We start from the raw sequence: 27,602 nt of genomic DNA, 5'->3' as shown, positions 1-27,602 counted from the left end.
CTTTTTCAACACCCACACTTATCACGCTGAGAAAATGGATGGATGTATGGAGGGCATCATTTCAACAAATACAAATTCCCTTTCTCTCCAGAGGGAAAGAGTTTCATCTGACCACACCTCTATCCTTTTGTCCCTATCCAGATCTGTCAGTGAGAGAGGCACGTGACGAAGAACCATGTCAGAATGATGAGACAGAAGCAGAGATGTCTCCTCCCAAGTCGCCGTCAACGCCCAAGAATGTCAAGTCAAAAAACTGTGGTAGGTATCCCAGTAACACAAGTTACAATTTGATGACATGATGGTTTTAACAAAATGTTAGCAAGTTTGGGTACAAACCATCTTGTCATCAAGCCATAGTTTATGCTGGTTATCGCAGCATACGTTACACAGAGAGTACGCTGCCCATTTTATGGGTTTGGTCACGTGACGTTTGCACCGCAAGAGTAGTTGTGACATTAATTTCGGTCTACATCAGAGGGCGATATCGCCCAACATGGCAGCCCCCTGAGAGCGATTAAAATTGATAAATTCATCTTTTTAATTCTTATTTCACAAATGCAATATTAATCCAAATACCGTGTTTAGACTAGTGGTGACACATACAACATATTCTTGAAAAAATAAAAAAATAAAACTGGCTTTTTAAAATATTTATTTAGTAAAATAACAACAATAACACTTTTACGCTTGTAATTAAAAAAATTATATTATGAAATTGTTTTTCTCATAATTTCTGACTAGGCGGCACGGTGGACGACTGGTCAGAAATTCATCCATCCATTTTCTGAGCCTCCTCACAAGGGCCGCGGGCGTGCTGGAGCCTATCCCAGCTATCATCGGGCAGGAGGCGGGGTACACCCTGAACTGGTTGCCAGCCAATCGCAAGGCACATACAAACAAACAACCACCCGCACTCACATTCACACTTACGGGCAATTTAGAGTCTTCAATTAACCTACCATACATGTTTTTGGGATGTGGGAGGAAACCGGAGAAAACCCACGCAGGCACGGGGAGAACATGCAAACTCCACACAGGCAGGGTTAGGGATTGAACCCCGGTCCTCAGAACTGTGAGGCAGACGCTCTAACCAGTCGCTCACCGTGCCACCTTGTTGAACCCAAAGCTATTATTCTGTTGTCTGAATGGCATGCACACATTATTTGTTCTTTCTGCCATCTAGTGGAAGAGTATTAAATTGTTCTGCCTAGCACGATACGTCGCTGGCATAGATAGAAGCCCAAAGATACATTATTTGTAGTGGATACGTCTTAGTTTCTGATCAATTAAATTACATTTCCTTCAGCCCACCTAATGATCTCTCTGAACAGGCTATTGTGGTTGGCAATCACTGATATAGAAGCATGCACCAGCACTGCTGAGTCGAAGTGATCTGTTTAAGGAGCGAGTTAAAAGACTGCAGGAACGGTGCACATGCAGCAACTTTTCAATGTGGAAAATATCAAGTTCCTCAAAAACCAAACGAGGGCTTGTTGGGAAAGAGAGAAAAAAACAAAACACCCACAGGTTCTTGGACCTGCTGCTACCACGTGGAGAAGGACCATCCACCCCGTTGGCAGTCAGGCACAATTAATCCCCAGTGTGTTCTCCTCCCACAGTGTTGGATACAAGGGAAGCCAGTGTGTACGAGTGTAGGCGGAAGGAAACCTTGTACCTTAGCAACCATGTGCGTGTTCTTCTATTACCGCCCCCGGTTCGATGGAGGAAGGCAGGGAGGAAGTATGAGGGGGAGGCACACAGGCAAACACTGCGTTTACAATGTCATCTCATTCACTGACACAAGCTGCAGGACACACACTCACACAACTCAGTCTGCCTCGACTCAAGGCTGCCCTCCATTGGGCAACACTGTTATTTTGTTTTATTTTTGGTTGGAGGTGAACTTGAACCGATCTAGGCTGACTTTGGGCGAGGTATGGGGTACACCCTGGACTGGTTGCCTTCCAGTCGCAGGGCTTTGATACACCTAATCGTTAAAAAACAAGAACACATTTTATACAGTGGAACCTCTGAAGGCCGGCACGGTGGACGACTGGTTAGCACATCTGCCTCACAGTTCACCGTAGGTGTGAATGTGAGTGTGAATGGTTGTTTGTTTCTGTGTGCCCTGCGATTGGCTGGCGACCGGTATGGGGTGTACCCCGCCTCCCACCCGAAGATAGCTGGGATAGGCTCCAGCAGCCCGCGACCCTAGTGAGGATAAGCGGTAAAGAAAATGGATGGAACCTCTGAAGTCATCTACGATGCAGGTTTGCGTGGTGGAGTTGGCAAAAGTGGAGTACCAAGTGCAGGGAAGCAGAGAGGCAAGGTGGGAGTGTACTAGTCTAAAAAATATATATATTTATTTTTTAAAATAAAAAGGCAAGAAAAAAGGCACATGGAATTATCAAAATACTTAACTAACAAAGTCCAAAAAACAAGGTCCAAATTAATTAAGAAACATGTGGAAACAAAACAATCAGCAATACAGGAAAAATGACGTATGACGACCGCAATAACAAAAAACAATGAACAGACACAGACCGAAAGAAACCATCCATCCATCCATTTTCTACCGCTTATCCAGGTCGGGTCGCGGGGGCAATAGCTTTAGCAGGGACGCCCAGACTTCCCTCTCCCCAGCCACTTCATCCAGCTCTTCCGGGGGGATCCCGAGGCGTTCCCAGGCCAGCCGAAGGATGTAGTCTCTCCAGCGTGTCATGGGTCGTGTCCTGGGTCTCCTCCCGGTGGGACGCGCCCGGAACACCTCACCAGGGAGGCGTCCGGGAGGCATCCGAATCAGATGCCCCAGCCACCTCATCTGGCTCCTTTCGATGCGGAGGAGCAGCGGCTCTACTCTGAGATCCTCCCGGATGACCGAGCTTCTCACCCTATCTCTAAGGGAGAGCCCGGACACCCTGCGGAGGAAACTCATTTCGGCCGCTTGTATCCGGGATCTTGTTCTTTCGGTCACGACCCACAACTCATAACCATAGGTGAGGGTAGGAACGTAGATTGACCGGTAAATCGAGAGCTTCGCCTTTCGGCTTAGCTCCTTCTTTACCACAACGGACCGATACAAAGTCCGCATCACTGCAGACGCTGCACCGATCCGTCTGTCGATCTCCCGTTCAATTTCTTCCCTCACTCGTGAACAAGACCCCAAGATACTTGAACTACTCCACTTGTGGCAGGATCTCATCCCCGACCTGGAGAGGGCACGCCACCCTTTTCCGACTGAGGACCACGGTCTCAGATTTGGAGGTGCTGATTCTCATCTAGCCGCTTCACACTCGGCTGCGAACTGCTCCAGTGAGAATTGGAGGTTACGGCTTGATGAAGCAAACAGAACCACATCATCTGCAAAAAGCAGAGATGCAATACTGAGGCCACCAAACTGGACCCCCTCTACGCCTCGGCTGCGAAACCAGAGAACTAAAAACTGCGAAACTGACGAGACAACAAAGCACACCTGGACAAGACACAGGTGGCTGGTGGGAGCAGATTGGTAGACACAAGGAACAGGGCGGACGAGAACAGGGGGAACAAAAAAAATGACAAGAAGACAAGACATGAACATGGGACACAGGAAAACAAGACAGAACATGAAGCAAAACTAAATATAATCTAACAAAAACAAAAAGACAGATCGTGACAAAAAAATATGTAACGTCATGAGAGCTCAGTTTGAGGAGCATCCAAGGATGATCACGCATTTTGCTTTTTCTTTGGCTTTTTTGTTGTTGTTTTTTTTTCTCCTTTGGTTACTTATTCCAAAAGAAGTAGCAACCTTACCAAGCAGTATTAAGAAGAGAATAACTTGAGACATCACTTGCAGACAAAACTGTGACAGTTTTTTTTTGGGTAGTTTTTTTTTCTCTCTACAGTTTCTACAGTCTACAGTGGCCAACTTCCTGTTACATTTCAACACAAGTGTGACATCTGAGGCACATCTGCCACATGAATCATCTCCGTCATTTGTCATTTAAGTTCCAACTTCTGTGTTTTATTATGTTGTTGTCTTAATATTAACAGTGGTTAACTTTCATATGACAGTTAAAATGTTCATATATTACTTAAAACATTGACTATGCAGTTAATAAAGGTTTTATGATTGATTCACATTGCTGACGTGAGGGGTTTAAATCTCTCCTCCAAGTACTCCGCTTTTCTCAATAACTGAAAAAAAAACACCTTTACTTGCAGTTTTCAAATAAAATTCTTCTTCGCCCACAGAGTTTACGCTGTTCTCCTTCAACAACACCATGGTGGTGTCATCTTGCCGGGAGCTGGACAATAACCGGAGCGCCCTCTCGGCGGCCTCGGCCTTCGCCATTGCCACAGCCGGTGCCAACGAGGGCACGCCGACCAAGGAGAAGTACCGCCGCATGTCCCTCGCCAGCACAGGTCAAATAATCTACAGAAATATGTAATGTATGGTTAGATGGAGGTTTTTTTTCCTTAACATTGTTTCTCTGGGAGAATGCATCAATGCATCACAACTACATATACAAACAAATGCAATCCAATACTGGAAGATTCTGTCTTTACAGAATACAAAGGTAGTGAGAGGTATTGTTTTACCATTGTGTTATTTATTGGTTGTAGTATGCAGTAGTGATGTTCGATTCCACTGATTTCCTTCCTTTTCCTACCTAAATTCACTATTAAAACTAATTTTTATTGTTTCTCGTTATACTTACATTTCTTGAGATGTTGAATTTGGGGTTTTCATTAGCTGTAAACTATGAGCATCGAAATTATGAATAATTTAATCATGAAATATTTCACTCGGTGTGGAGTGAATCTATGTACTATATGAGGTGCACATTTTGAATTGAACTACTGAATAAATTCAGCTTTCCATGACATTGTAATTTTTTAAGATACACCCGTATCTTCAACCTGGTGGCAGGTTTCCCTACAGACCAGCGGAATGGAGACAAAGAGTTTGTCATCAGAAGAGCAGCCACAAACCGTGTCCTAAATGTGCTGCGCCACTGGGTTTCCAAACACTCCCAGGTACACACACACACAATTTTTACCTTTATAAAAAAAAAAAAATGAATTCTGCAATGACACTTGTTGTTGATCTGCAGGACTTTGAGCTGAACTCAGAGCTGAAAATGAGAGTAATTGGCTTTCTTGAGGAGGTGATGCATGACCCAGAGCTCCTGACACAGGAAAGAAAGGCTGCTGCTAACATTATTAGGTGAGTTTCTGTATTTAAAGACCTGATTACACATTGATATGATACCGATATTTTATTTACAAAAATACTCAGTACTTTTTGCTTTTTGTGATTAAAAAGTCGACTCCATAACACATAATTCATCACCAACAAATTAAGGTTCACAATACCATTGTCCATTCACCAACATCACTCCGATAACTTACTTATAATAACAGGGATCTCCTTTGATGTGCATCCCGCGTCTGAAACACAAAAATGAGCAGGGACGCATAAAGCATGGTGAATCTGCGTCCAGAGACGCACAGCATTGCTTACACACGTATGTGTTTGTGTTGCTGAAGTGCTTCAGCAAATCATTATCCACTAATAGTACGAGTCCTGTCTTGGTGGTAGCCAGTAGCCAATCAGAGACAGGGGAGGGTGGGTTATCATTCCATAAATACAAGGGAGACTATTTTCCGGACTCGATGAATTGTTGTGGTAACAGCCGGCGCGCCGCTCACGGAAGCAGCGAGCCACTGGCGGAACGGTGTTGGCTCCGTAGATGCACACAAGTGGGACACTAGGGAAAGTCAACTATTTATTAATGGCTTAAAGTACTCCGGCGTAGTGCCTGAAATCTGTCGTATGATTTTCTTTTTTTTTTTTTTAATTTTTAAACAAGACTCGCCCAATGTATGTGTGTGTTAAAAAAAAAAAAAAAAGGGGGTGGGGGGGGGCTGGGCATTAGTTTACTGGAGTTTTTCTTCCGAGGGCGGAGGTGGCGCCGCTCGCTGCCGGCTGGACGGACAGACCCCGAGCCTCGCAATCGATCAAAGAGAAGCCTGTTGGCTGGGGGGGTCTGCCCACCGTGGCCAGCCAGGTCGCCGCTTGGCGCCAAAATGAAGCAGATAACTGCGAGGGACGTTTGAAGTGTAGTGCAGCTAGCCGTCTGCTCCAAAATGCCACAAGGTGGCGGCAAATAAATTATTTTATATTAAACAGGGTATTGTACTGAGCAAAAAAACACTGACTTAGTTTTTCAGTGAATAACAGAGGATAGCTTCCCCTAAAAAAATCTACGAATAGGCGAAGGCCGAACCACAAATATGCAGGGATTTACTGTACAGGAGACAATGAGTCCTCGATTTGTGACATACGAATTTTCGAGGTTATGACGGGTGCACAATAAACAGCAGAGTAAGAATCGACGTATACTCACACGGCAAAAAAAGACCTGCTCGGTGATCACTTTACTATCTGTTTCATTTGGTTGTTTTACATTACATATATGTATTAAGTATTTTTCAAACTAATTATTTAAGTACAAATTTGGGTTATGTTGCTACTGTAGGAACGGAACTATATCATAAACCGAGGACCCTCTGTCAATACTGATGCTTTACCAGAGGGGGGGGAAAAAAGAAGTGGTGACACAGGCTCATGTCTGTTGTCAAAACACAGACATGTTTCAAACACTTTTCTCACTTTGCATGCAGGACTCTAGCACAGGAGGACCCCGGAGATAACCAGGTCACCCTGGAAGAAATCATTCACACGGTAAGAGGAAAGAACCAGCCGGCTTGCCTTGTGTCACTGCCACTTGTTTTATCATATTGCGTGTATGCGTGTTTTAGGCGATGGAGGAGTGCAGGAATGAGCCGTTTGAGAGCCACTCTGCCCTGGAGATCGCCGAGCAGCTGACTCTGCTCGATCACCTGGTCTTCAAGGTCATCCCGTATGAGTGAGTGCAGCAAAATACACTCGTGGTCTTATGTTGGTCCTGACAAAATATGATGCGCTGATAAAACAAATGTATAAAAATTTTAATATTTGAATATTTTGTTTTTGTCATTTGATGAAAGTTTCGTTGAAATTTGTGGATATTATTTTAGAAAAAAAAAAGAAAAGAAATTGGATAAATGGATGCAATGTGGCCCATATTAAATGCTTTCATGGACCAAGTGAAGATTTCTGGCATGTGCGATATTTGCAGCCACACAAGGCGGCATTGCAACACCTGAAATGGTTTTCCATTGTGTAAAGGCATCACCCGTTAAACATTGACATTTGTATCGGTAATTTGCACCCCCTTGTGGAAGGGTCCTTTTTAGGAGTACGAGGACAGATGTATCGTGACACATCGTCTCAGTATGTGCACATGCAACTGAGTGAATGAGTGAATGTGGAATTAAGTGCAAACACTGAATCATGAACCAATCTTTATGATTAATTTTTATAATAATCTGATTCTGGTGAGTCAGCAGAATCAATAAAAAACCTGTTGTTCCCATCCTTAACAAACAATGAAAACTAAAAAGGTGGTGACTAAACAGAATAGGTCGACTAAACTTACTCACAGTACAAACAAAATGACAGCACGTATGTAAAACACACACATAACTACTACTACTACTACTACTACTACTATGGGGAAACAATAAACAACAACTAGATTAACAATAAATAAATATTTCTAACACTATTTTACAAAATGCCACTAGGCATGCTGGGAAGGGCAGCTTAAACTCCTGTTTTAGTGTTAGGGAAGTTGACACTGGGAATCGCAGCATGCCATTTTATAAAATAGTGTTAGAAATTACATGTTCTCTTATTATTGTTAGTTGTTGTTTTTGTTTCCCTGTAGTGTAATACTAGTTGTTTGTGTGTTCTACTAACTTGATGTTTACCCAGGGAGTTCTTTGGCCAAGGCTGGATGAAGAACGACAAGAACGAGAGAACTCCGTACATCATGAAGACGACCAAGCACTTCAATGAGGTCCGTCCACGCAAAGAGCAATAACAGGCAGAATAACTTAGATGCTCAAAAAGGGGATCACGCCCCCTATGCTTGGTTTGAATCAGATCAGCGACAGGATTGCCACGGAGATCCTGCAGTGGGATGACGTCAACATGCGGGTGGCGGTCATTGAGAAGTGGGTGGCGGCGGCGGACATTTGTCGCTGCCTGCACAACTACAACGCCGTGCTAGAGATCACGTCTTCGCTCAATCGCAGCGCCATCTTCCGCCTCAAGAGGACCTGGCTCAAGGTCTCCAAGCAGGTAGGGGCGCAAAGCCCAGTTTGCAGTATTTCACTTAGAAACCCAGTATCAATGGGACACATTGGTTCATAGTGATTAACACTCGGATGTCACAGTCACATTTTAAGTTTATAAATTGTAAATGGTAAATTGTGTTTCTGCACTGAAGGCACTCCAACCACTTATACAGTCTTACCTCATTTGCACAATTCAAATGAATATAGTCAACCTCCACATATTCACAATTCAGCATTCGTTAATTCACCTATATGCTGACTTTTTTTAAACCCATCATCCATTATTTTATGAAAAACTAACACATTCACAGTCATACCTGTGGACAATTTAGTCTTAAATGAACACAAGAAGCATGTTTTTAGAATGCGGGAAGAATCCAGAAAGGAAACCTACGCAAGCACGAAGAAGAGAAGATGCAAACGCCTCACATGAGGGCCAAAGCTAAGATTCGAATCCTGGGAGGCCGACGTGCCAACCATTACCATGTGTATTGTGCTGTCCCTTGTCGGAAGCCTAAAAGGTAAAAATCAAACAGTTCGGAAGAGAAAATGGCACTAATTTTGTTATGTCAAAGTTCAAGGATATCCAATTGAATGCATGGTGGGCTTCTATAGGCACGATTTTCTTGTTTTACATCCAATTGTCTGTGTTTTGGGTCATAACAAGAGTTCTCCGTTTAATTTTCCTAGACTAAGACAGTGATTGACAAGTTACAGAAGTTGGTGTCATCAGAAGGCCGTTTCAAAAACCTGAGGGAGGCGCTCAAGAAGTGAGTCACCCTTACGGCCCACAACTTATATTTTTTAAAATGAATATTCCATACTTATCACTCGTTATCATGACTGTGTGTGTGCGTGTGTGTCCTCAGCTGCGACCCGCCTTGCGTTCCCTACCTGGGTATGTACCTGACTGACCTGGCCTTCATTGAAGAAGGAACACCCAACTATACAGAGGACAACCTGGTCAACTTTTCAAAGATGAGAATGGTAAAAGACACCTTCATGGAATTGTCTTATTGTTTTCCATCTACTATGTGCTGTAAGAACGACAGAAAACCTCATGTCTGTGGTATAAGAAATGACTGTAATCATCATCTCCTGTTTGTCGCCAGATATCTCACATCATCAGAGAAATTCGGCAGTTCCAGCAGACGGCCTACAAGATTGATTATCAACCAAAGGTGAATGTATTGTTTTTTTCTCTGGAGCAGATTGACATAGATAGAATGCACTTTTCACGCTGTGTGCTCTGACGGTATTGGAGTTAGGTTGAGCAAAATGCATGAAAGCCAGACACCAGTGAGGATAGACATAGATACAAGTATGGTGTATTCGGGGTAAAATAGAAATTAAATGGGATAAACACATCTCCAGGGGAGAGTGTCAGGAATGCCTAAATTAAATGAAGGGTTGACAAATGTTATTATTATTATTATTGTTATCATCATTATTGTTAGTAGTAGTATTAGTAGTAGTAGTAGTAGGAGTAGTAGTAGGCTACTAGCGGCAGCAGCAGTAGTAGTATTGTCGTAGTAGTGTAGGAGTAGTAAATAATAATAATAAATCAATAAATAAAATTACTATATTAGTTGTAGTAAATATTAAAATAAGTAAACAATAAAAATGCTGTAGTGTAAAAGGTCTTATTACAACTAATGCTATTTTTGTCCTGCCATCATTAAGAAGATAAAATATTCATACCATCACACAGTACATCAAGATACATCGTGTATGGTGTCACCAAAATGTAAATGTTTTTATTAAATTGGGTTTTGTTTTGTATCTTTAGTTAGGGCAATTGCAGTGGGGTGAATTACAAAAACAAAACGTAAAACAATGAAAACAAAAACAGTTGTACTTTATCAAACCTTAGTAAAGTTTATTTTTGGCATTAAAGCCCATATTTATTTGACCTCTTAATCTAAAAGAGGAAATGGTAAAGCTGTCAGTATAGCACAAACAGTACAAACTTTACATAAAAATCTAATTGAACTCATCTAAAATCCAAGTCAAAGCAGACAGGAGAGTCGCTGCTGAGTTGAACAGCATCTACTTGAATGTAGAGCCCTAAACGAGACATGTCTGTGCTGCTTGTGTTCTGCCTATGCTCAATTAACAGACATAATTACACATTTTGTTGTTGTTGTTGTCATAGGTGGCAAGGTACTTGCTAGACAACAGCTCCGTGCTGGACGAGGAGAGTCTGTACGAAGCGTCCTTGAGAATCGAACCCAAAATGTCATCGTGAAGAGGCTTGTTCAACTTTCATATGAAGTGTACAGGACCGTTATATTCTATTATAATGTATATATGCTATCGTTTGTATTAGACAACATAGGCTGTGCCCTCCGAGTATTTTCTCCTCAATGTCAAATATACAGGCTAAGTAGACACCCACAAAGGTTTTATTCGTATAGTTGACAGCGTATATGTTATTTATGGACTTATTTACACTTTGATTATTATTTCAACAGACGAGAGAGTATAACAATGTGATAATTCACATATCTTAGGCTTGATATACACTGCAGGTCCAAGTGTACAATTCCGATTTAATGCCTACAGTACATCAGATTTCCTTTTAGTCGTAATACATTTCAAATGGCACATATCCACTTTGCAATGATGGAATGAATGAAAAAAACTGCATGCGCCCAAATTGTATGCAAATAACCCCACAAGCGTCAACACCGGGCAGTGACATTGAAGTAAACAATAATGCATCCATCCATTTTCTGAGCCGCTTCTCCTCACTAGGGTCGCGGGCGTGCTGGAGCCTATCCCAGCTGTCATCGGGCAGGAGGCGGGGTACACCCTGAACTGGTTGCCAGCCAATCGCAGGGCACATACAAACAAACAACCATTCGCACTCACAGTCATGCCTACGGGCAATTTAGAGTCTCCAATTAATGCATGTTTTTGGGATGTGGGAGGAAACCGGAGGGCCCGGAGAAAACCCACGCAGGCACGGGGAGAACATGCAAACTCCACACAGGCGGGGCCGGGGATTGAACCTCAGAACTGTGAGGCTGACGCGCTAACCAGTCGTCCACCGTGCCGCCACATTATTAATGCATTAATAATAATTTTAAAAAATTAAACGTTACAAGCGGCACGGTGCACAACTGGTTTGAGCGTCTGCCTCATAGTTCTGAGGACCGGAGTTCAATCCCCGGCCCCGCCTATGTGGAGTTTGCATGTTCTCCCCGTGCCTGCGTGGGTTTTCTCCGGGCTCTCCGGTTTCCTCCCACATCCCAAATACACGCATTAAATGAAGACTCTAAATTGCCCGTAGGTGTGAATGTGAGTGCAAATGGTTGTTTGCTTATGTGTGCACTGTGATTGGCTGGCAACCAGTTCAGGGTGTACGCCGCCTCCTGCCCAAAGATACCTGGGATAGGCTCCAGTACTCCCGTGACACTAGTGAGGATAAGCGGCTCAGAAAATGGATGGCTAAACGTTACATAGCATTTAGTTGGCCTGAACCTATTCTTCCCATTGATTTAAATGAGGGTAACCTCCACATTTCTCCACTGACAATTATTTTGCATAATTAATCTCTTATTTTGCATAATTAATCTCCTCTAATGTAGCATACTGTATTTAGATTGTATTTAATTGTCTATGCATTTGCTGTAGTTTAGATTTCCAACAGGTGTTTTTAAGTTTTTTTTTGTTGTTGTTATTGTTTGAGCAGACGCAGGTGTGCATATGTCAACGATCAACGGATTTCAATAATGTGGAGCTTGCATTGGGGTACAGTATATACAATTTGCGGTTTTACGGTGTACTCACATCCAATACGTATCAGAGTTTATCGCATTTAGAATAGGCCCGATTCCGATCTGAAGATATTCTTTTCTATGCGTTTGTGTCACTTGAGAGCAAAGAAATCGGAATTTTGTCATTTGAACCACGCAGTGTAAATCCAAGATTTGATCAGTTGCCTTTACGTCCCCAAACAAAAGTTTTGCCTTAAAAGTACAGCTGCCTTTTTAACGAGGTGTCCTGAAGTGATCATCAAATCAATGATCAATACCAGTGCAGTATTAATAATTGCATGAGCCTTTATTACATTTACAAAAGAAATTACTATAAATGGACTGAAGCCGAAAAATGGAGTTACCATAATTCCTCAGATAGTGGCCTCCGTTTTGATAGACACCATCCCACAGTAAATAGTCTGCTTGAATAAATGACTGCCGCACCTCCAATTAGATTAGCCCTTTTCCCTTTCCAGAAAGAAAAAATGCGTACCGCCAAGGTGCGGTATTTATCTTTGCTATGGCATTTGCTAAAACCATGTGTTACAATATGCACACTCAGCTGCACAGCAGACATGGCACCTGTAGATTGACATTTACAGTGGGTTGTGCAGTAAGAATGTTGAAATAAACATATGGATGAAACCAGATGTTTTCATACACTATTTAAAAATACATATACTGTATGCTTTTTTCTCACTTTCTGACTCGAAATCAGACTAAACATTTGTTGTTTTAGGTTAATTAGGATTACCAAAATTATTTCTATTTTTTAAATGCCAGAATAATGAATGGATTTTTCCAGGCAATTTTTCATCACTTTTTTAGAGCCAGAAGATACATAAATACATCAATTTCATTAGTATTAGTTACCATTGCCTTGAAACTGTATGACTTGGGGCTAACATTTTGTATCTCCTTCCACATGCTTCACACTATAGTTGGCAGGAATTTTGACCCGTTCCTCCTGACAGAACTGGTGTAACTGAGTTTCTAGTAAGTTTCTAGGCCACCTTTCTCACATATGGCTTTTCAGGTCTGTGCATGAATTCTCAATTGGATTGAGATCAGATTGAGATTGAGACTTTGTTATCCTGAAGCCACTTTGTAACCAGTTTGGCAGTATGCGTCGGGTCATCGTCCAAGTTTTAACTTTCTGGCTGATGTCTTGAGATGTTGCTTCAGTATTTCCACATTCTTTCCTCTTGATGCCATCTATTTTGTGAAGTGCACCAGTCCCTCCTTGGGCAAAACAACCCCAAAAGATAATGCTGCCACCCCCATATTTCACGTTTGGGATGGTATTCTCAGGCTTGCGAGCTTCCACCTTTTCCCTTCAAACATAACAATTTTGATTATGGCCAAACAGCTCAATTTTAGTTTTGTCAGACCACAGGACATGCCTCCCAAAATTAGGGTCTTTGTCCCTGTGTGCATGTGTGAACCGCTATATGGCTTTTTTTTTTTTAATGTTTCTTTTAGATTAATGACTTGGCCTTTCAGCCTATTTCCGTATAGTACTTGTTTCATTGTGAATCATGACACACTCTTACCACTTTCAGCCAGCATCTTCACAAGGTCTTTTTGTTTTGTTTTGGGGTTGATATGCACATTTCGGACCAAAGCATGCTCCTCTCTGGGACACATAACCCATCTCCGGCCGGAGCGCAAGGATGGTTGAACATTACCATGGTGTTTATACTTGCATATAATTGTTTGGACAGATGAACAAGGCACCTTTAGGGATCTGGAAATTGCACCCAAGGATGACTTGTGCAAGTCCACAATATTCTTCCTTATAGCTTAGCTAATTTCTTTGCAATTTCCCACCATGATACACAAAGAAGCAGTGTATTTCAGGTTTTGCTTCAAATACAGTACATCCACAGGTTATGTCTCTAATTAACGTTGTAAATAAAACTATCAGAAGCTTCCAAAGACATGATATCTTCATCTTGATTTTCCAAAATTGTTTAAAGCCATAGTCATCTTTTTACATAGTGTTTTTAAACATCTGGTTTCAACCACAGATATTTTCTAAAAAATACTGATTTTTCTATGCATTTGGCCTTTCATCCACATGCAAATGCAGACTTTGGAAAACATTTTTGGCTTGTGTCATTTGAAATAGATTTTTAACCACTTAACAAAAGAAAGAAAATGTATCTAATGTCATTATTGCCTTATGTGTCATGATTCCTTGTCATGCAATAACTCCAGTGTTTTTAAACAATTGTACTGGCTAATTACTCGCCAAGTAATGTACTTTCATGTGGACAGAGATTGGTTTTAAACCCTGTTGTCTTCAGATGTACCCTGGGGATTTAGAGTGTATATATTCCATGTGAACAAACACACACGAGTAGTGTCTGAAAAGCAGTGTCCGGACAAATTTATCACACCACCTGACACGAAAATGAGAGGAGAGCATCCATCATTATGAAGTGCATTTTCTGAGAAGTCAGAAAGGAATCAAGCATAACATTCTACAAAAAAAAAATTTAGAACTATAATTTTACATCTTCAGAAATAATTACATGCTTAACATTTTTGTTTCTTTTTTTTTTTTTTTTTTACTGTAAGTTTGGAAATTCAGAAATAAGTAACGGTACATAATTATATTTTCACATTAAGAAATATAATTTCTACATTTGTTAAGTCCTGTATATACTGTACCAAAGAAAAGCATGTACTGGTTAGCCAATATTTGTGAGTTGTTGTTTTGTTTTTTTTGTTTTTTTGGTATGGTATGCCAAATTTACCAGTGGTGGATGCATGCAAGCGTCATTCATTTTCAATCTGGGGGCCAAGGGATAAAACACTATCATGTCAAATCTCAACGTAAGCAGGGCTGCACTGAGCTTTGTTGGACGCACACATTAGCATGAGCCACGTTGTTAGCTTCTGATACGTTTTTCACTGAACAATGGCAATATATGATGTATTTGTATTAGCCAAAGTCCTCGCCCTAATTAATGCCTTACCCTAACAGTTGCCAGTTGAATAAAACACTCCTAGCCACTACATGAGGTAATACGGTCTGCACAGTATTCTTGGTTGCTTACCAAATGGAACGTTGGGATGTTTCATGTAGCTGCCGAACGGTAAACTTGGTTTTATGTGTGAAAAAAAACACGGTTTGGCTTTTGCTTCTTCCCACTTTGGACAGAACGCAATGTATGTAGCAAGTTTAATTCCCAGTGTTTCATGGAAAATGACCCTCTTTGGCCAGGGTATCATCGTTTCAAGCCTTAATCATGAAAATGGATATATTTATATGTGTACACGCCACATTATGTCAACTATTTTGTTGTACTATTTTGCCAATGAAGCTGATGTACATGTTTTCCTTGTGTACAGCATAATGTAATAACTCCTCTGCGTATGATACTTCTCAGTGTAACACATCCTGACTATTGCCATATTTTAGCAGGACCTATAAAGTAGTAAAATTGTGTTTATTCTTGGGATATTTCTATATGTATTTTTACAGGCTTTGTATAGTCGAGCGCCTGAAGCTTAAGTGGCACGCATGTACCACTTTTTCACGTGTTCTAAATCAATATCTAGCAGCACAGTCGCCCTCCCAAAAGGCACATGAGATATTTGCAATACGCAGCGCTATGATGACCAATTGTGTGCCAACAGCTTGAGTCAGTATTTGCATTTATTTTTTTTTGGGGGGGGGGGGGGGGGACAAACAAAAAAAAAAGTGTATTCTTTCCTGATTACCTCTTGTGAATAAATTTCTTCTTTCTCAGGGGGAGAAAGTTTTTTTTTGTGTGTGTTTCTCACACCCAAGTATGGGGGAGGTCAAAGGGAGGATATGTTCAGAGGTGGAGCATTGTTCAGGGGTGGAAAAGAAGCCTTGGTCATGTGATGCTCACAAAGCTGCCTAGATGCTTTGAGGGAAAACATGGCCCTCACATTGGTAACGTTGTTCATCACCAGCCTGTTTGCTTTTGCTTATTTACAACCGTTGTCTTTACTGGAAGGTAAGTTGTCATATTTAATTCTATATATTTTTCAATATGTGGCTTGAACAGGGCATTGAGGCTAAACTGCTTTTCATGCGAGATGCCCAAACTGAATATAAAGGACTGCATTTTACTCTTGTAAGTGGTTCAAGATAGGGCCCTCATACGAGTTCGCATTTTTAACCCTTTAAATTAAATTTAAATAACGAATAAAAATTATTGCAGCTACATTCTTATGTAACAGAATGTGATAATGTAATGATATGAGATATTTCAGTTGTTCATACCTCTGTCCCGAGCATAAGCTAAGGTGGATGACAACTGTATAAAAGTGGAATCAACATCAGTGCTACACATACATACCTTTATTTATAAAGGCAGTTAATACATATTTCATATTTTTCATTCATGCATAATGTATTTTTTGAACAGCTGTCTACGACCCACCAGAAACCACCCTTGTAGTATATTACTACACTTTTTTTAAACTTTAGTCTCTTTTTGAAAGATTTTAGTTAAGAAATTTGCTATAAACATGTAGCTATTATTTATGAGGAAATTGTAATTGTACGTATAAATCGAATATATCGATGTATTATTGTTATTTATAATTAAATACCATAATCATAGCACATTATTTTTTGATTAAAACTTATCACTACAGTACTTTTCCTTTTGATTGGCTGAGAGAAGTCACATGGGTCTACAGCCCTATAGTGAGGTCTTTCCATTTCGATTTCAAATGACCAAATACGATTCCTGGCCCTATAAAGGAGCAGACACACAGTCGTGGAAAAACTTCTAAATTGGATCTTCGTACATAGATTTAAGTTAAAAACAGCTACAATACAGTATAGTGAAGGCGGCGGTACATACAGTCAGTATATGCCCATGTATTGTGGTAAATTGGGAGTTTAAAGTAGAATTAACTAACATACTCCTTCCTTGTTCCGTCAGAGAACTATCAGTTCAAACAGTGGATGTCACATGTACGTATACACACCATGTGTACTGTGCAAAATGTCTTGTGTCACCATTAGATTCAGATTTTTGACAATGACCATATATACTGTAACTAGAAGGTCACAGGCACAGTAACTATATCAGTCCTGTTCTGATTTACTTTTCTATGTCAGTGTGACATCAGAGCTAGTGGTGACCTTTTGCACAATACTGTAAATACTACAATATGTACAGAATTAACACTTAGTCTTATCGATTCTGTATCCTTTTTAAATTGTGCAGCACAACAAAGTGTATGACACCGAAGAGTACTTCCGTCGCCTCCGCATCTTCACTGAGAACAAGGAGATAGTTGATGGCCACAATGCCGAGACTCACTCCTTCACGAGTACAGTCAATAAAACCAACAGCTTTGATAAAGTTATTCAAATGCAGACATTCACACTCAGCGGGTCATTCTTTGCATTCTAGTGGGCCTGAACCAGTTCTCAGACATGACATTTGAAGAATTTAGGAAATTCTTCCTCCTGCAGGAGCCTCAGGTATGCTCCTCTTCATACTCAGAATGATTTGCAGTTAAAGAACATTACGGGATTGTGGTGTGTTGCAGAACTGCTCGGCCACGAGGGGAAATCATGTCGGCAGGCGTGGCCCTTATCCCAAATCTGTAGATTGGAGGACTAAGGGCAACTTTGTGACACCAGTGAAGAACCAGGTACCACAGCACAGATGTGAATAGTCTGGAGCAATAATCAGCAGCTTCAGAAAAAAAAAAAAGAAAAAAACACTTTTTCCAACTTCACGCTAACTTCAGATAGGTTCAAGTCGATTTTTACTTCTAAAAACTAAAGAATCTCTCTCAAACACACGTGGGAAAATATGTCATGGTTGATGAAACGATTTTGTCCATAATGCCAATGTCTGTTTGGCGCTAACACAACACCACCAGTCACCAAAAAAACACAATAGAATCATGGTGGTGGCAGCATCATGCTTTGGGTATCCAAATAGCACAAAACCTTCAGGCTTCTTCTAGAAAACAAAAAAATGACAGGAAAAGCCTACTAGAAGAATTCAATTGGCTTGTACAGGTTATAGGTCATACTAATAATGGAAAAGGTTTTGAAATACAGTAATTTATCTTGGTCTTGTTTTTTATATCACAAAAAACCTATCACTTGAACAAAGGTGTATAGACATTTGACACCCACTGTATATGCCAATTGTTTCTACACTATTATATACTGTTTACATAATTTTACAATAAGGTCATAGCACTTTGGCTAAGGGTATGTTATTCTCATACTTTGATTACAGAAGGTTTAAAGTACCGATTATGCTTTTTCATTCAAAGGGGGAATTTGTACCCCCCAACCCCCTGGACAAATACATGAAAATTATGCATCCATCAATTTAAAACATTTTTTTTTATAGCGCATGCCCTCATCAGGGTGAGCTGTCGCCTCTCCTAGGACTGTAGGCCGAGAGGCGTGTACACTCTGGGCTGGCTGCCAGTCAATCACAGGGCACATACCAACAAAAAATAATTCACACTCATATTTACACACGGGAAATTTTGAGTTTTGAAAGTTAGGCTGGTACACTAGGAAATCAAACTAAAGACATTTGTACACAGTAGTTTCACAATGGAATCACGATTCTTGTGCAGTGGTTCACAGTGATTTTCCCACACTTGGCCCCAATTCACAAGCACCGTGTTCCAATGCAACTACTACCTGTACACAACAAATGCATGGGTGCAAACTCTGTCTTAAATATTTTCAAAAAATAAGAATTTTCTCATTTGATGATGACCGGATGATAAATAATTCATTTGTTCCTTGTTGAGGGTCACTGTGGAAGCTGTTGGACCTTCTCTGCGACGGGATGTTTGGAGTCAGTGAACGCCATTGCCACCGAAAAGCTAATATCTCTGGTAAAACCTTTTTATGATAAATACCTCACTTCGTCTTCACATTATTCATCAGTTTGGAAGATGCCAATGTGGTGTCTTTTTTCAATCCTTTCAATACTGTTTTGATTATTATACAACTATTTAAAGTTATATGAAAAAAAAAAATATATATATATATATATATATATATATATATATATATATATATATACATATACATATTCCCACACAGATGGTGCCGGGCCCAATTAAAAACTTTCATCAGGTGTGGGGAAACGCTAGATAAATACTCCCCTAAGCCCCCACTCAGAGTTACAAATATTATAATACCGCTGTCTTTTAAGCACACACGCACAAAAAATGCCTTGTTCTGCATACCAAGGGAGCTCATGTAACATTCAAGACTTCAGCTTAGTTTCTTCTTTCTGTAGCTTTGGTCTGTCATGGACATTGATTTAAAATTCAAGATTGTGTTTCCCTGATTTGTCTCGGGGATGTGATATCTTGTCAGAGGTTGGCTAATAAAGCTTTTTTGACATGGAGATGAACTGTTATTTTCAACGGGTGTGTTGTTGTTTCAGTCGGAGCAGCAGCTGATAGACTGTGCGCAGGGCTTCAACAATCAAGGATGCATGGGGTAGTTATTTTTTATTTTTTTCACATTTTATTGTAAATGAATTGTCATGGTCCTTGTACCAGCGTGCTTATTATACTCGGGACACTCCACTCGTTTCAGTGGGCTTCCAAGTCAGGCGTTTGAGTACATCAAGTACAGCAAGGGTCTCATGACAGAAGAGGACTATCCCTATAAAGGCTATGTATGATTATCATGTATTATTTTAATCTAGTTTGTTCGACAGAACTTCTCTCAATTAGGAACTTTTGTGTTGTATACCTCAGGATGACACCTGCCACTTCCACCCCGCGCTTGCCGCCGTTTTCGTCCACGATGTCGTCAACATTACAAGTGTGAGTTTTCAAACAAGCTCCAACGAACGACTGAAGCGAAATTGACACACACAGATTTTTGACATCTTAACAGACTTTTAAATGTCGACAAGTGTGATTTTACTGCTCTTGCAGTCGATGTAACCAACACAGCACACACACACAGACACACACGTATGGTCTTCACAGGCAATCATGAGTCTCCTTTTCCAAACCAGATGTCTGTGAAAATACCAAGAATGACATATGAGAGGCAGCATGGTGCCGCAGGGCATCCAGACTGCAGGAAAATACAAAGAATGAAGAGGAGTAGTAGATGAAGAAATAGAACTAACAAGTCTAACTTCGGTATCCCGATTGGGTATCTGTCGCGCCAAAACCAAGGGGGTCCATTGTTGATATAGGTTTAATATTTGCAATTGTCGATCCGACCATTATCTTAGCACATCAAAAGTACGAAAAATAACTCTTAGCATAACCCACACCACTGACTTTGATCAGAAGTTTTGACAAACGCTCGGATTTGGCCCCTGTTATTGGTATGTGTGAACCCTGCGACTATAACCTTGCCAAACTTCAAGTCACCACTGCACAGTCCTAATGTCTCAATTTACAAATTTTTCAAGTTAAGATTTGCCACTTGCCGTTTTTTTTTTGGCTTTGTGTTGCTCGGCAAAATTTTTGTTACCAGCGAGGATCAGAAAAGTAAAGTGAAAAAAGAGAATGAAGCAACTGTAAGCTGATACATGTGCAAGGACAGTCACAGTCCTCAATGCATTTTCAGCTGTTTACTGAACAGGACAAACAGTCACACGCACCAATTACAAAATGAGAACACTCCCAGCTAGCTGCTCTCGGCGACCAACTCATGCCCAGACGCTTGATCGCCTAACTGACTCCAGCTCCGAGCGAAGTGTTGCCAACTTAGGAAAGTAGCTATTGGCTGTCCTAAACATTACCAAAAGTCGCTAGATGATGTCGTATCCTCATTTGCAGAATTGATTTCTATGGGCACTGCACGAGAGAGGAGTAACATCAAGTTTTAAAAAATGTATTGCAAATGAACTTTCTTCTGCCAATTATTTGGTTTCTTGAAATTGTAATAAATGTTTTTCTGCATTGTTAAATGTTAGATTATCAAATTTGATCAAAAGACTGGAGGGTTGTGAAATTCACGAATGAACATGAACGATGGATTGTGACCAAGTAGCGGTTGTGAGCTGTTTCTTCTTTTAATTTTTAATTTTTTTTTTAAATCTCTGTGTGTTTATGTGAGCGGAGGGCCTCACGGCAGAGGATTAACTGCAGAGTGAAACATCTGAAAAAGCCGTTAGATTTGTCGCTACTCGCATTTGAGGGGAAAAAAAAGTCATGAAGAGGAGTTGGAAAGTTGCCAGATTTAGCAAGAAAGTCGCCAAGTTGGCAACGCCATCCTGGCGTCACTAACAAGGCCACGCCCCTTAAAGGCACAAAATACTAGAGTACATACAGTAATTACACTTCATAAAACCTTTTTTTTTTCTTTCCAGTCTTTTCCGGAGGGAAAAGCCAAAAGTCACTTCCAGTCTTTTAAGGGCTCAATTCATTTCAATAAGAAAAACTGATGCCACCACATCTGCCTCACAGTTCTGGGGACCGGGGTTCGAATCCCGGCCCCGCCTGTGTGGAGTTTGCATGTTCTCCCCGTGCTTGAGTGGGTTTTCTCCGAGTACTCCGGTTTCCTCCCACATCCCAAAAACATGCGTGGTAGGTTGATTGAAGACTCTAAATTGCCCGTAGATGTGAATGTGAGTGCGAATGGTTGTTTGTTTCAATGTGCCCTGCGATTGGCTGGCGACCGGTTCAGGGTGTACCCACCTCCTGCCCGAAGATAGCTGGGATAGGCTCCAGCACGCCCGTGACCCTAGTGAGGATAAAGTAAGGTAAAGGAAAATGGATGGATGGAAGAAAAACCGATTTCATATCTGACTAATTTAGGTCACGAGCTTGGTCAGTGGACGAATGAAACTTGTCAGTCAAGGTCCTACTATATGTCTGTCTGCAGTATGATGAACAGGCCATGGTGGACGCCGTGGCCCGGCTTAACCCTGTGACTTTTGGCTTTGAGGTGACCGACGACTTCATGCAATACAAAGACGGTGTTTATACCAGGTGAGACACCTCATTCAGGTGCACCTACACAATCTTTAACAATACAAGAAAACCCATGTCTATACAGACTCATTTGTCTGAACCTGCCAGAGAGGGAGTATATTTTATATATTTATTATCGTGGTTTTAGTTTGTGTTAGCTAAAAATCTCAAAATTGAAATGTACTGGTATAGTATTTGTGAATGCAATAAAATCAAGAAAAAAAGAGGGGAAAAGTCAGACTTTACAAGGATAATAAACCAAAGCAAATGAATTTATATAGCATATTTCATACACAAGGTCACTCAATGGGCTTTACATGATTAAAAGCATTAAAAAAAAACAGCTTATAAACATTTAAAACAAAGGGAGGAAAAAAAGAAAAGTAAAATTGAAACAGCATACAGTGCAAGAAATATTTAAAAGAGGAAATCCTCTAAAAAGCATGAGAAAAAAAAAGAGTTTTTAACCTGAACTTAAAAACATTCACACTTGGAGCTGACGTCACTTCTGTTGGCAACTTATTCCATTTGTGTGCGGCATAATAGCTAAATGCTGCTTCACCATGTTTGCTTTGGATTCTGCGCTCCACTGTTTGACCTGAGTCTGTTGATCTCAAAGCACGACTGGGTTTATATTCCATTAGCATTTCTCTTATGTATTCAGGACCGAAACCATTTAGTTATTTATAATCACTAGCATAACTTTCAAATTCTAAAGCTGACTGGGAGGCGGTATAAAGACTTTAGAATTGGAGTAATATGCTCTGACCTCTTTGTTCTGGTCAGAACCCGAGCTGCAGCATTCTGAATAGGCTGCAGCTGTCTAATGCTCTTTTGGGGGAGTCCAGTCAGAAGACCATTACAATAGTCAAGTCTACCTGAGATAAAAGCATGGATGAGCTTCTCCTAGTCTGCTTGACACATGCAAGCCTTCACTCTGGATATGTTCTTCAGTTGGTAGAAGGCAGTTTTAGTAATTGATTTGATATGACTGTTGAAAGTCAGGTCGGAATCTATCAGAACACCAAGGTTTCGGACTTGGTCTTTGGTTTTTAAAGAGAGTGACTCCAGGTATTTACGAACAGCAATCCTCTTTTCTTTATTGCCAGCAACAATTATCTCAGTTTTGTTGTGGTTTCATTGAAGTAAAATTTTGGCTCATCCAGTTATTTATCTGTTTTGGACAGTGACACAACACCGTAATCGAACTGTAGTCATCTTGAGACACTGCTAGATACAACTGTGTGTCATCTGCATTAGCTATGATAGTCAAAATTAAAGTTCTGAAGAATTTGACCCTAGGGTAGCATATAGAGCCTGAACAGAAATGCTGTGTTTCGAACACTCAGAGAGGTTTTAATTTAACAATATGTTTATTGTGGTTGTAGTTTGCAGTGTTGGAGAACTGCACTGAATCATACTGAGACATACATGTCTTTTATTATCTATTTATTATTATATTAGGTTATGGGAGGGTATCTAATGTTTTGGTCAGTCCAGACTACTAAGTAGTATTTGCATCCATGTATTCTAAAATGACAGTTATATTCACAACTACGCATTTTTCCCTAATGTTTTTGAGCTATACATACTGTGTGCATAAAATGCTTTAATTCCTGAATGGTAATCGCTATATGGTGTACAATTTAATTACATATTGATTGTTTTATTTTAAATCATTTGTTGTAGTGTAAAAAGGCAAAGTCATACAAAAGGGTGTCATTGTCCAACACTACTTGAAAAATGCTATGCTCCATCCATAACTGACTTGCGTTTTCTTGCTCTTTTGCTGTCGCACTACAAAAAAATGCGTAAAATAGTATTAAGTGCACATAATCCACTGTGACAAAAAAGTTATGGAAAAGGATTATGGAACTCAAACAGCACTGACTGAATAACTGACTTTTACCAACAACAACGTACCATTACTGACATTTTGCAACAACTTTTTTTGCGACAACTTCATTATTATCACATAATTTTCTTTTCCATGTAGATTAATGTAGAACTGTATAAACAAAATTCCATTACACAGTCTTGTCACATGTCACAGGCCTCATTTGCTACAGTGCTGCTGGTATTAGTGCTGCTTTAGGGTGGCCGAGCACTTCACACGGCAAACTGCAATATTAATGCATTAATTCCTTTCTAACACCCCTGCATGAAGTTATATAAAGCGTGTTGTCTTTTAAGCACTCTGTGTAAGAACAAGGCCGACTCGGTCAATCACGCCGTCCTGGCTGTGGGTTACGGTGTTGATGACGGTCCGACACCGTATTGGATCGTGAAGAACTCCTGGGGTGCCACCTGGGGAACGGACGGGTAAGTATCCATTCTTTCTTCTTTTTTCTTTCATGTCATTTTAGTCCTTTTTTCCGCCCTCAGATATTTTCTGATCGAGCGAGGAAAGAACATGTGCGGACTGGCAACCTGCGCTTCTTACCCACTTCCTTTGGTTTGAGAAATAACATGCAGGAATTCCTGTATAATAAAAACCGCAAGGGAATAAGCAAATATGAATATAATGTTACCAAGGCGGCGGCACGGTGAGCGACTGGTTAGAGCGTCTGCCTCACAGTTCTGAGGACTGGGGTTCAAATCCCGGCCCCGCCTGTGGGGAGTTTGCATGTTCTCCCCGTGCCTACGTGGGGTTTCTCCGGGGACTCCGGTTTCCTCCCACATCCCAAAAACATGCATGTAGGTTCATTGAAGACTCTAAATTGACCGTAGGTGTGAATGTGAGTGCGAATGGTTGTTTGTTTATATGTGCCCTCTACCATTGTTTGTTGTTTTTTGAAATAAAACCTTTTTGAGATACCCTTGAACTTCTGCCTTCGTTCCCTGCTTCCCTGCACTTGAGTCTATTATGCCTGCACAACACCACCATGATGAATCCTTCATATGTGAAAAAAACATGTCATATAAATATATCAATAAAAATACATGTATACAAATCCCTCCATCCCCTTCTTTACTGCTTATCCTCATTGGGATCGGAGGTGTGCTGGAGCCCATGACTTTGGGTGAGAGGCAGTTATTCAATAATAATCGAATTTCCCTGGATTAAAAGTATATATATATATATATATATATTGTTACATTAAGTCAGCATGTATTTTAAGATACGTTATTCACTCACTAGCATCCATATATATTATTGGCAGCATTGATACCACTATACTGTAATGTCTACGTAAGGGCGAGAAATGACAATTTGAAAGAAAATCATTGAAATCAAGACTGAGAAATTAGGAAATCAGAGGATGTTTTAGTGAAAAAACATGTAATGTATTAAAACCAATTTTTTTATTTAATATATATTATATATTTTTAAAATATATATTATCTATAACAATTTACAGTATATATATATGTGTATGTTATTACATAATAGTGATATTTTACAACATTTACAAGATGAGATAATGTGTTATTTTATTTGCATTAAATCTTTTGAGCCAACATAAGCAGAATGTGTATATTAAATCCTTAGGCTTATGTTAATTTCCCTCCTCTTTCATCTATAACCACTTCAAAAAACAAAGAGTGTGTATGAATGGAGAAGAAAGGATTATATTATTATTGTTTTTAATCATTTTGAGACCATGGGCCATCAGAAAGAAATTCCAGCCTTCTGTATGTTCCACACATACAGAGGATTTGCAATAAAGCATACAATATATGATCTATCTATCTATCTATCTATCTATCTATCTATCTATCTATCTATCTATCTATCTATCTATCTATCTATCTATCTATCTATCTATCATTTTGTACACAGAAGTATTGTAATAGTTTACAATATTTGCAAGATGCAGTAATATATTATATTTTAAATATATAAATTTAGAGTCTTCAATTAACCTACATGCATGTTTTTGGGATGTGGGAAGAAACCGGAGTGCCCGGAGAAAACCCACTCAGGCATGTGGAGAACATGCAAAATCCCCACAGGCGGGGCTGTGATTTGAACCCCAAACGTATTGTGAGGGTCTGCTGGGAACGTCTGGCGGAATCCCCTGTCAGAAGGAGTTTCAACTCCCACCTCCGACAGAACTTTGCTCATGTTCCGGGGGAGGCGGGGGACATAGATTCCGAGTGGACCATGTTCCACGCCTCCATTGCTGAGGCTGTGGCCGTAAGGTGGCTGGTGCCTGTCGTGGCGGCAATCCCTGAACCCGTTGGTGGACACCAACGGTGAGGGATGCCGTCAAGCTGAAGAATGAGACCTATCGGGCCTTTTTGGCCTGTAGGACTCCTGATGCAGCTGATGGGTACCGGCTGGCCAAGCGGAATGCAGCTTTGGTGGTCGCTGAAGCAAAAACCCGGGCATGGGAGGAGTTCGGTGAGGCCATGGAGAAAGACTTCTAGGCGGCTTCGAGGAAATTCTGGTCCACCATCCGGCATCTCAGGAGGGGGAAGCAGTGCACCATCAACACTGTGTATAGTGGGGATGGGGCGCTGCTGACCTCGACTCGGGACGTTGTGAGCCGGTGGGGAGAATACTTCGAAGACCTCCTCAATTCCACCGACACGCCTTCCCATGAGGGAGCAGAGTCTGCGTTCTCTGAGGCAGGCTCTCCTATCTCTGGGGTTGAGGTCACCGAGGTGGTTAAAAAGCTCCTCGCTGGCAAGGCCCCGGGAGTGGTTGAGATTCGCCCGGAGTTCCTAAAGGCTCTGGATGTTGTGGGGCTTTCCTGGTTGACACGCCTCTGCAACATCGCGTGAACATCGGGGACAGTGCCTCTGGATTGGCAGACTGGGGTGGTGGTCCCAACTACAGGGGGTGTTCCAACTACAGGGGGATCACACTCCTCAGCCTCCCTGGTAAGGTCTATTCAGGGGTGCTGGAGAGGAGGGTCCGTCGGGAAGTCGAATCTCAGATTCAGATTCGACTTCCCGACGGACCCTTGGCAGGGTCCTCGAGGGTGCATGGGAGTTTGCCCAACCAGTCTACATGTGTTTTGTGGACTTGGAGAAGTCGTTCGACCGTGTCCCTCGGGGGGTCCTGTGGAGGGTGCTTTGGGAGTATGGGGTACCGAACCCCCTTATACGGGCTGTTCGGTCCCTGTACGACCGGAGTCAGAGTTTGGTCCGCATATCTGGCAGTAAGTCGGACTCGTTCCCGGTGAGGGTTGGACTCCGCCAAGGCTGCCCTTTGTCGCCGATTCTGTTCATAACTTTTATGGACAGAATTTCTAGGCGCAGCCGAGGCGTAGAGGGGGTCCGGTTTGGCGGCCTCAGTATTGCATCTCTGCTTTTTGCAGATGATGTGGTTCTGTTGGCTTCATCAAGCCGTGACCTCCAACTCTCAGTGGAGCAGTTCGCAGCCGAGTGTGAAGCGGCTGGGATGAGAAAAAGCACCTCCAAATCTGAGACCATGGTCCTCAGTCGGAAAAGGGTGGCGTGCCCTCTCCAGGTTGGGGATGAGTGGTTCAAGTATCTTGGGGTCTTGTTCACGAGTGAGGGAAGAATGGAACGGGAGATTGACAGGCGGATCGGTGCAGCGTCTGCAGTGATGCAGACTTTGTATCGGTCCGTTGTGATAAAGAAGGAGCTCAACTGAAAGGCGAAGCTCTCAATTTACCGGTCGATCTACGTTCCTACCCTCACCTATGGTCACGAGCTGTGGGTCGTGACCGAAAGAACGAGATCCCGGATACAAGC

General features: G+C 41.3%; 2 protein-coding genes across 2 annotated transcripts in view; both read left to right on the top strand.

Annotated features, from left to right (window-relative positions):
• The window catches only part of LOC133415497 (ras-specific guanine nucleotide-releasing factor 1-like), a 46,174-nt gene extending 35,170 nt beyond the window's left edge, over positions 1-11,004 (top strand). Inside the window, exons 16-27 of the mRNA XM_061701628.1 lie at positions 142-258; positions 4,237-4,407; positions 4,916-5,022; positions 5,100-5,212; positions 6,673-6,733; positions 6,811-6,917; positions 7,868-7,952; positions 8,039-8,236; positions 8,923-9,002; positions 9,102-9,219; positions 9,345-9,413; positions 10,388-11,004. Of these exons, the coding sequence (XP_061557612.1) occupies positions 142-258; positions 4,237-4,407; positions 4,916-5,022; positions 5,100-5,212; positions 6,673-6,733; positions 6,811-6,917; positions 7,868-7,952; positions 8,039-8,236; positions 8,923-9,002; positions 9,102-9,219; positions 9,345-9,413; positions 10,388-10,480 (1,319 nt within the window). The 3' untranslated portion in view covers positions 10,481-11,004. The remainder of the gene's footprint in view (positions 1-141; positions 259-4,236; positions 4,408-4,915; positions 5,023-5,099; positions 5,213-6,672; positions 6,734-6,810; positions 6,918-7,867; positions 7,953-8,038; positions 8,237-8,922; positions 9,003-9,101; positions 9,220-9,344; positions 9,414-10,387) is intronic.
• Positions 11,005-15,902: 4,898 nt separating this feature from the next.
• Positions 15,903-24,698, top strand: ctsh (cathepsin H). The gene is made up of 12 exons (XM_061701613.1): positions 15,903-15,991; positions 16,931-16,962; positions 17,219-17,324; positions 17,408-17,478; positions 17,547-17,651; positions 18,786-18,872; positions 19,433-19,488; positions 19,588-19,669; positions 19,752-19,820; positions 21,844-21,950; positions 24,126-24,254; positions 24,318-24,698. The coding sequence occupies exons 1-12, from the start codon at positions 15,913-15,915 to the stop codon at positions 24,391-24,393; spliced, it is 999 nt and encodes a 332-aa protein (XP_061557597.1). The 5' UTR covers positions 15,903-15,912; the 3' UTR covers positions 24,394-24,698.
• The last annotated feature ends 2,904 nt before the right edge of the window (positions 24,699-27,602 follow it).

Source organism: Phycodurus eques, chromosome 2 (assembly GCF_024500275.1).
Source record: "Phycodurus eques isolate BA_2022a chromosome 2, UOR_Pequ_1.1, whole genome shotgun sequence".
NCBI lineage: Eukaryota > Metazoa > Chordata > Actinopteri > Syngnathiformes > Syngnathidae > Phycodurus > Phycodurus eques.
The sequence above is the reverse complement of the archived record's forward strand: the minus strand, read 5'-3'. Positions and strand labels throughout refer to the sequence as shown.

Excerpts from the sequence above, each read along its gene's own strand:
- ctsh (XM_061701613.1), top strand. The coding sequence starts at position 15,913 with ATGGCCCTCACATTGGTAACGTTGTTCATCACCAGCCTGTTTGCTTTT. Across the intron at positions 16,963-17,218 it reads TCAAACAGTGGATGTCACAT|CACAACAAAGTGTATGACAC; the intron begins GTACGTATACAC and ends TAAATTGTGCAG. Across the intron at positions 19,821-21,843 it reads ATGTCGTCAACATTACAAGT|TATGATGAACAGGCCATGGT; the intron begins GTGAGTTTTCAA and ends GTCTGTCTGCAG.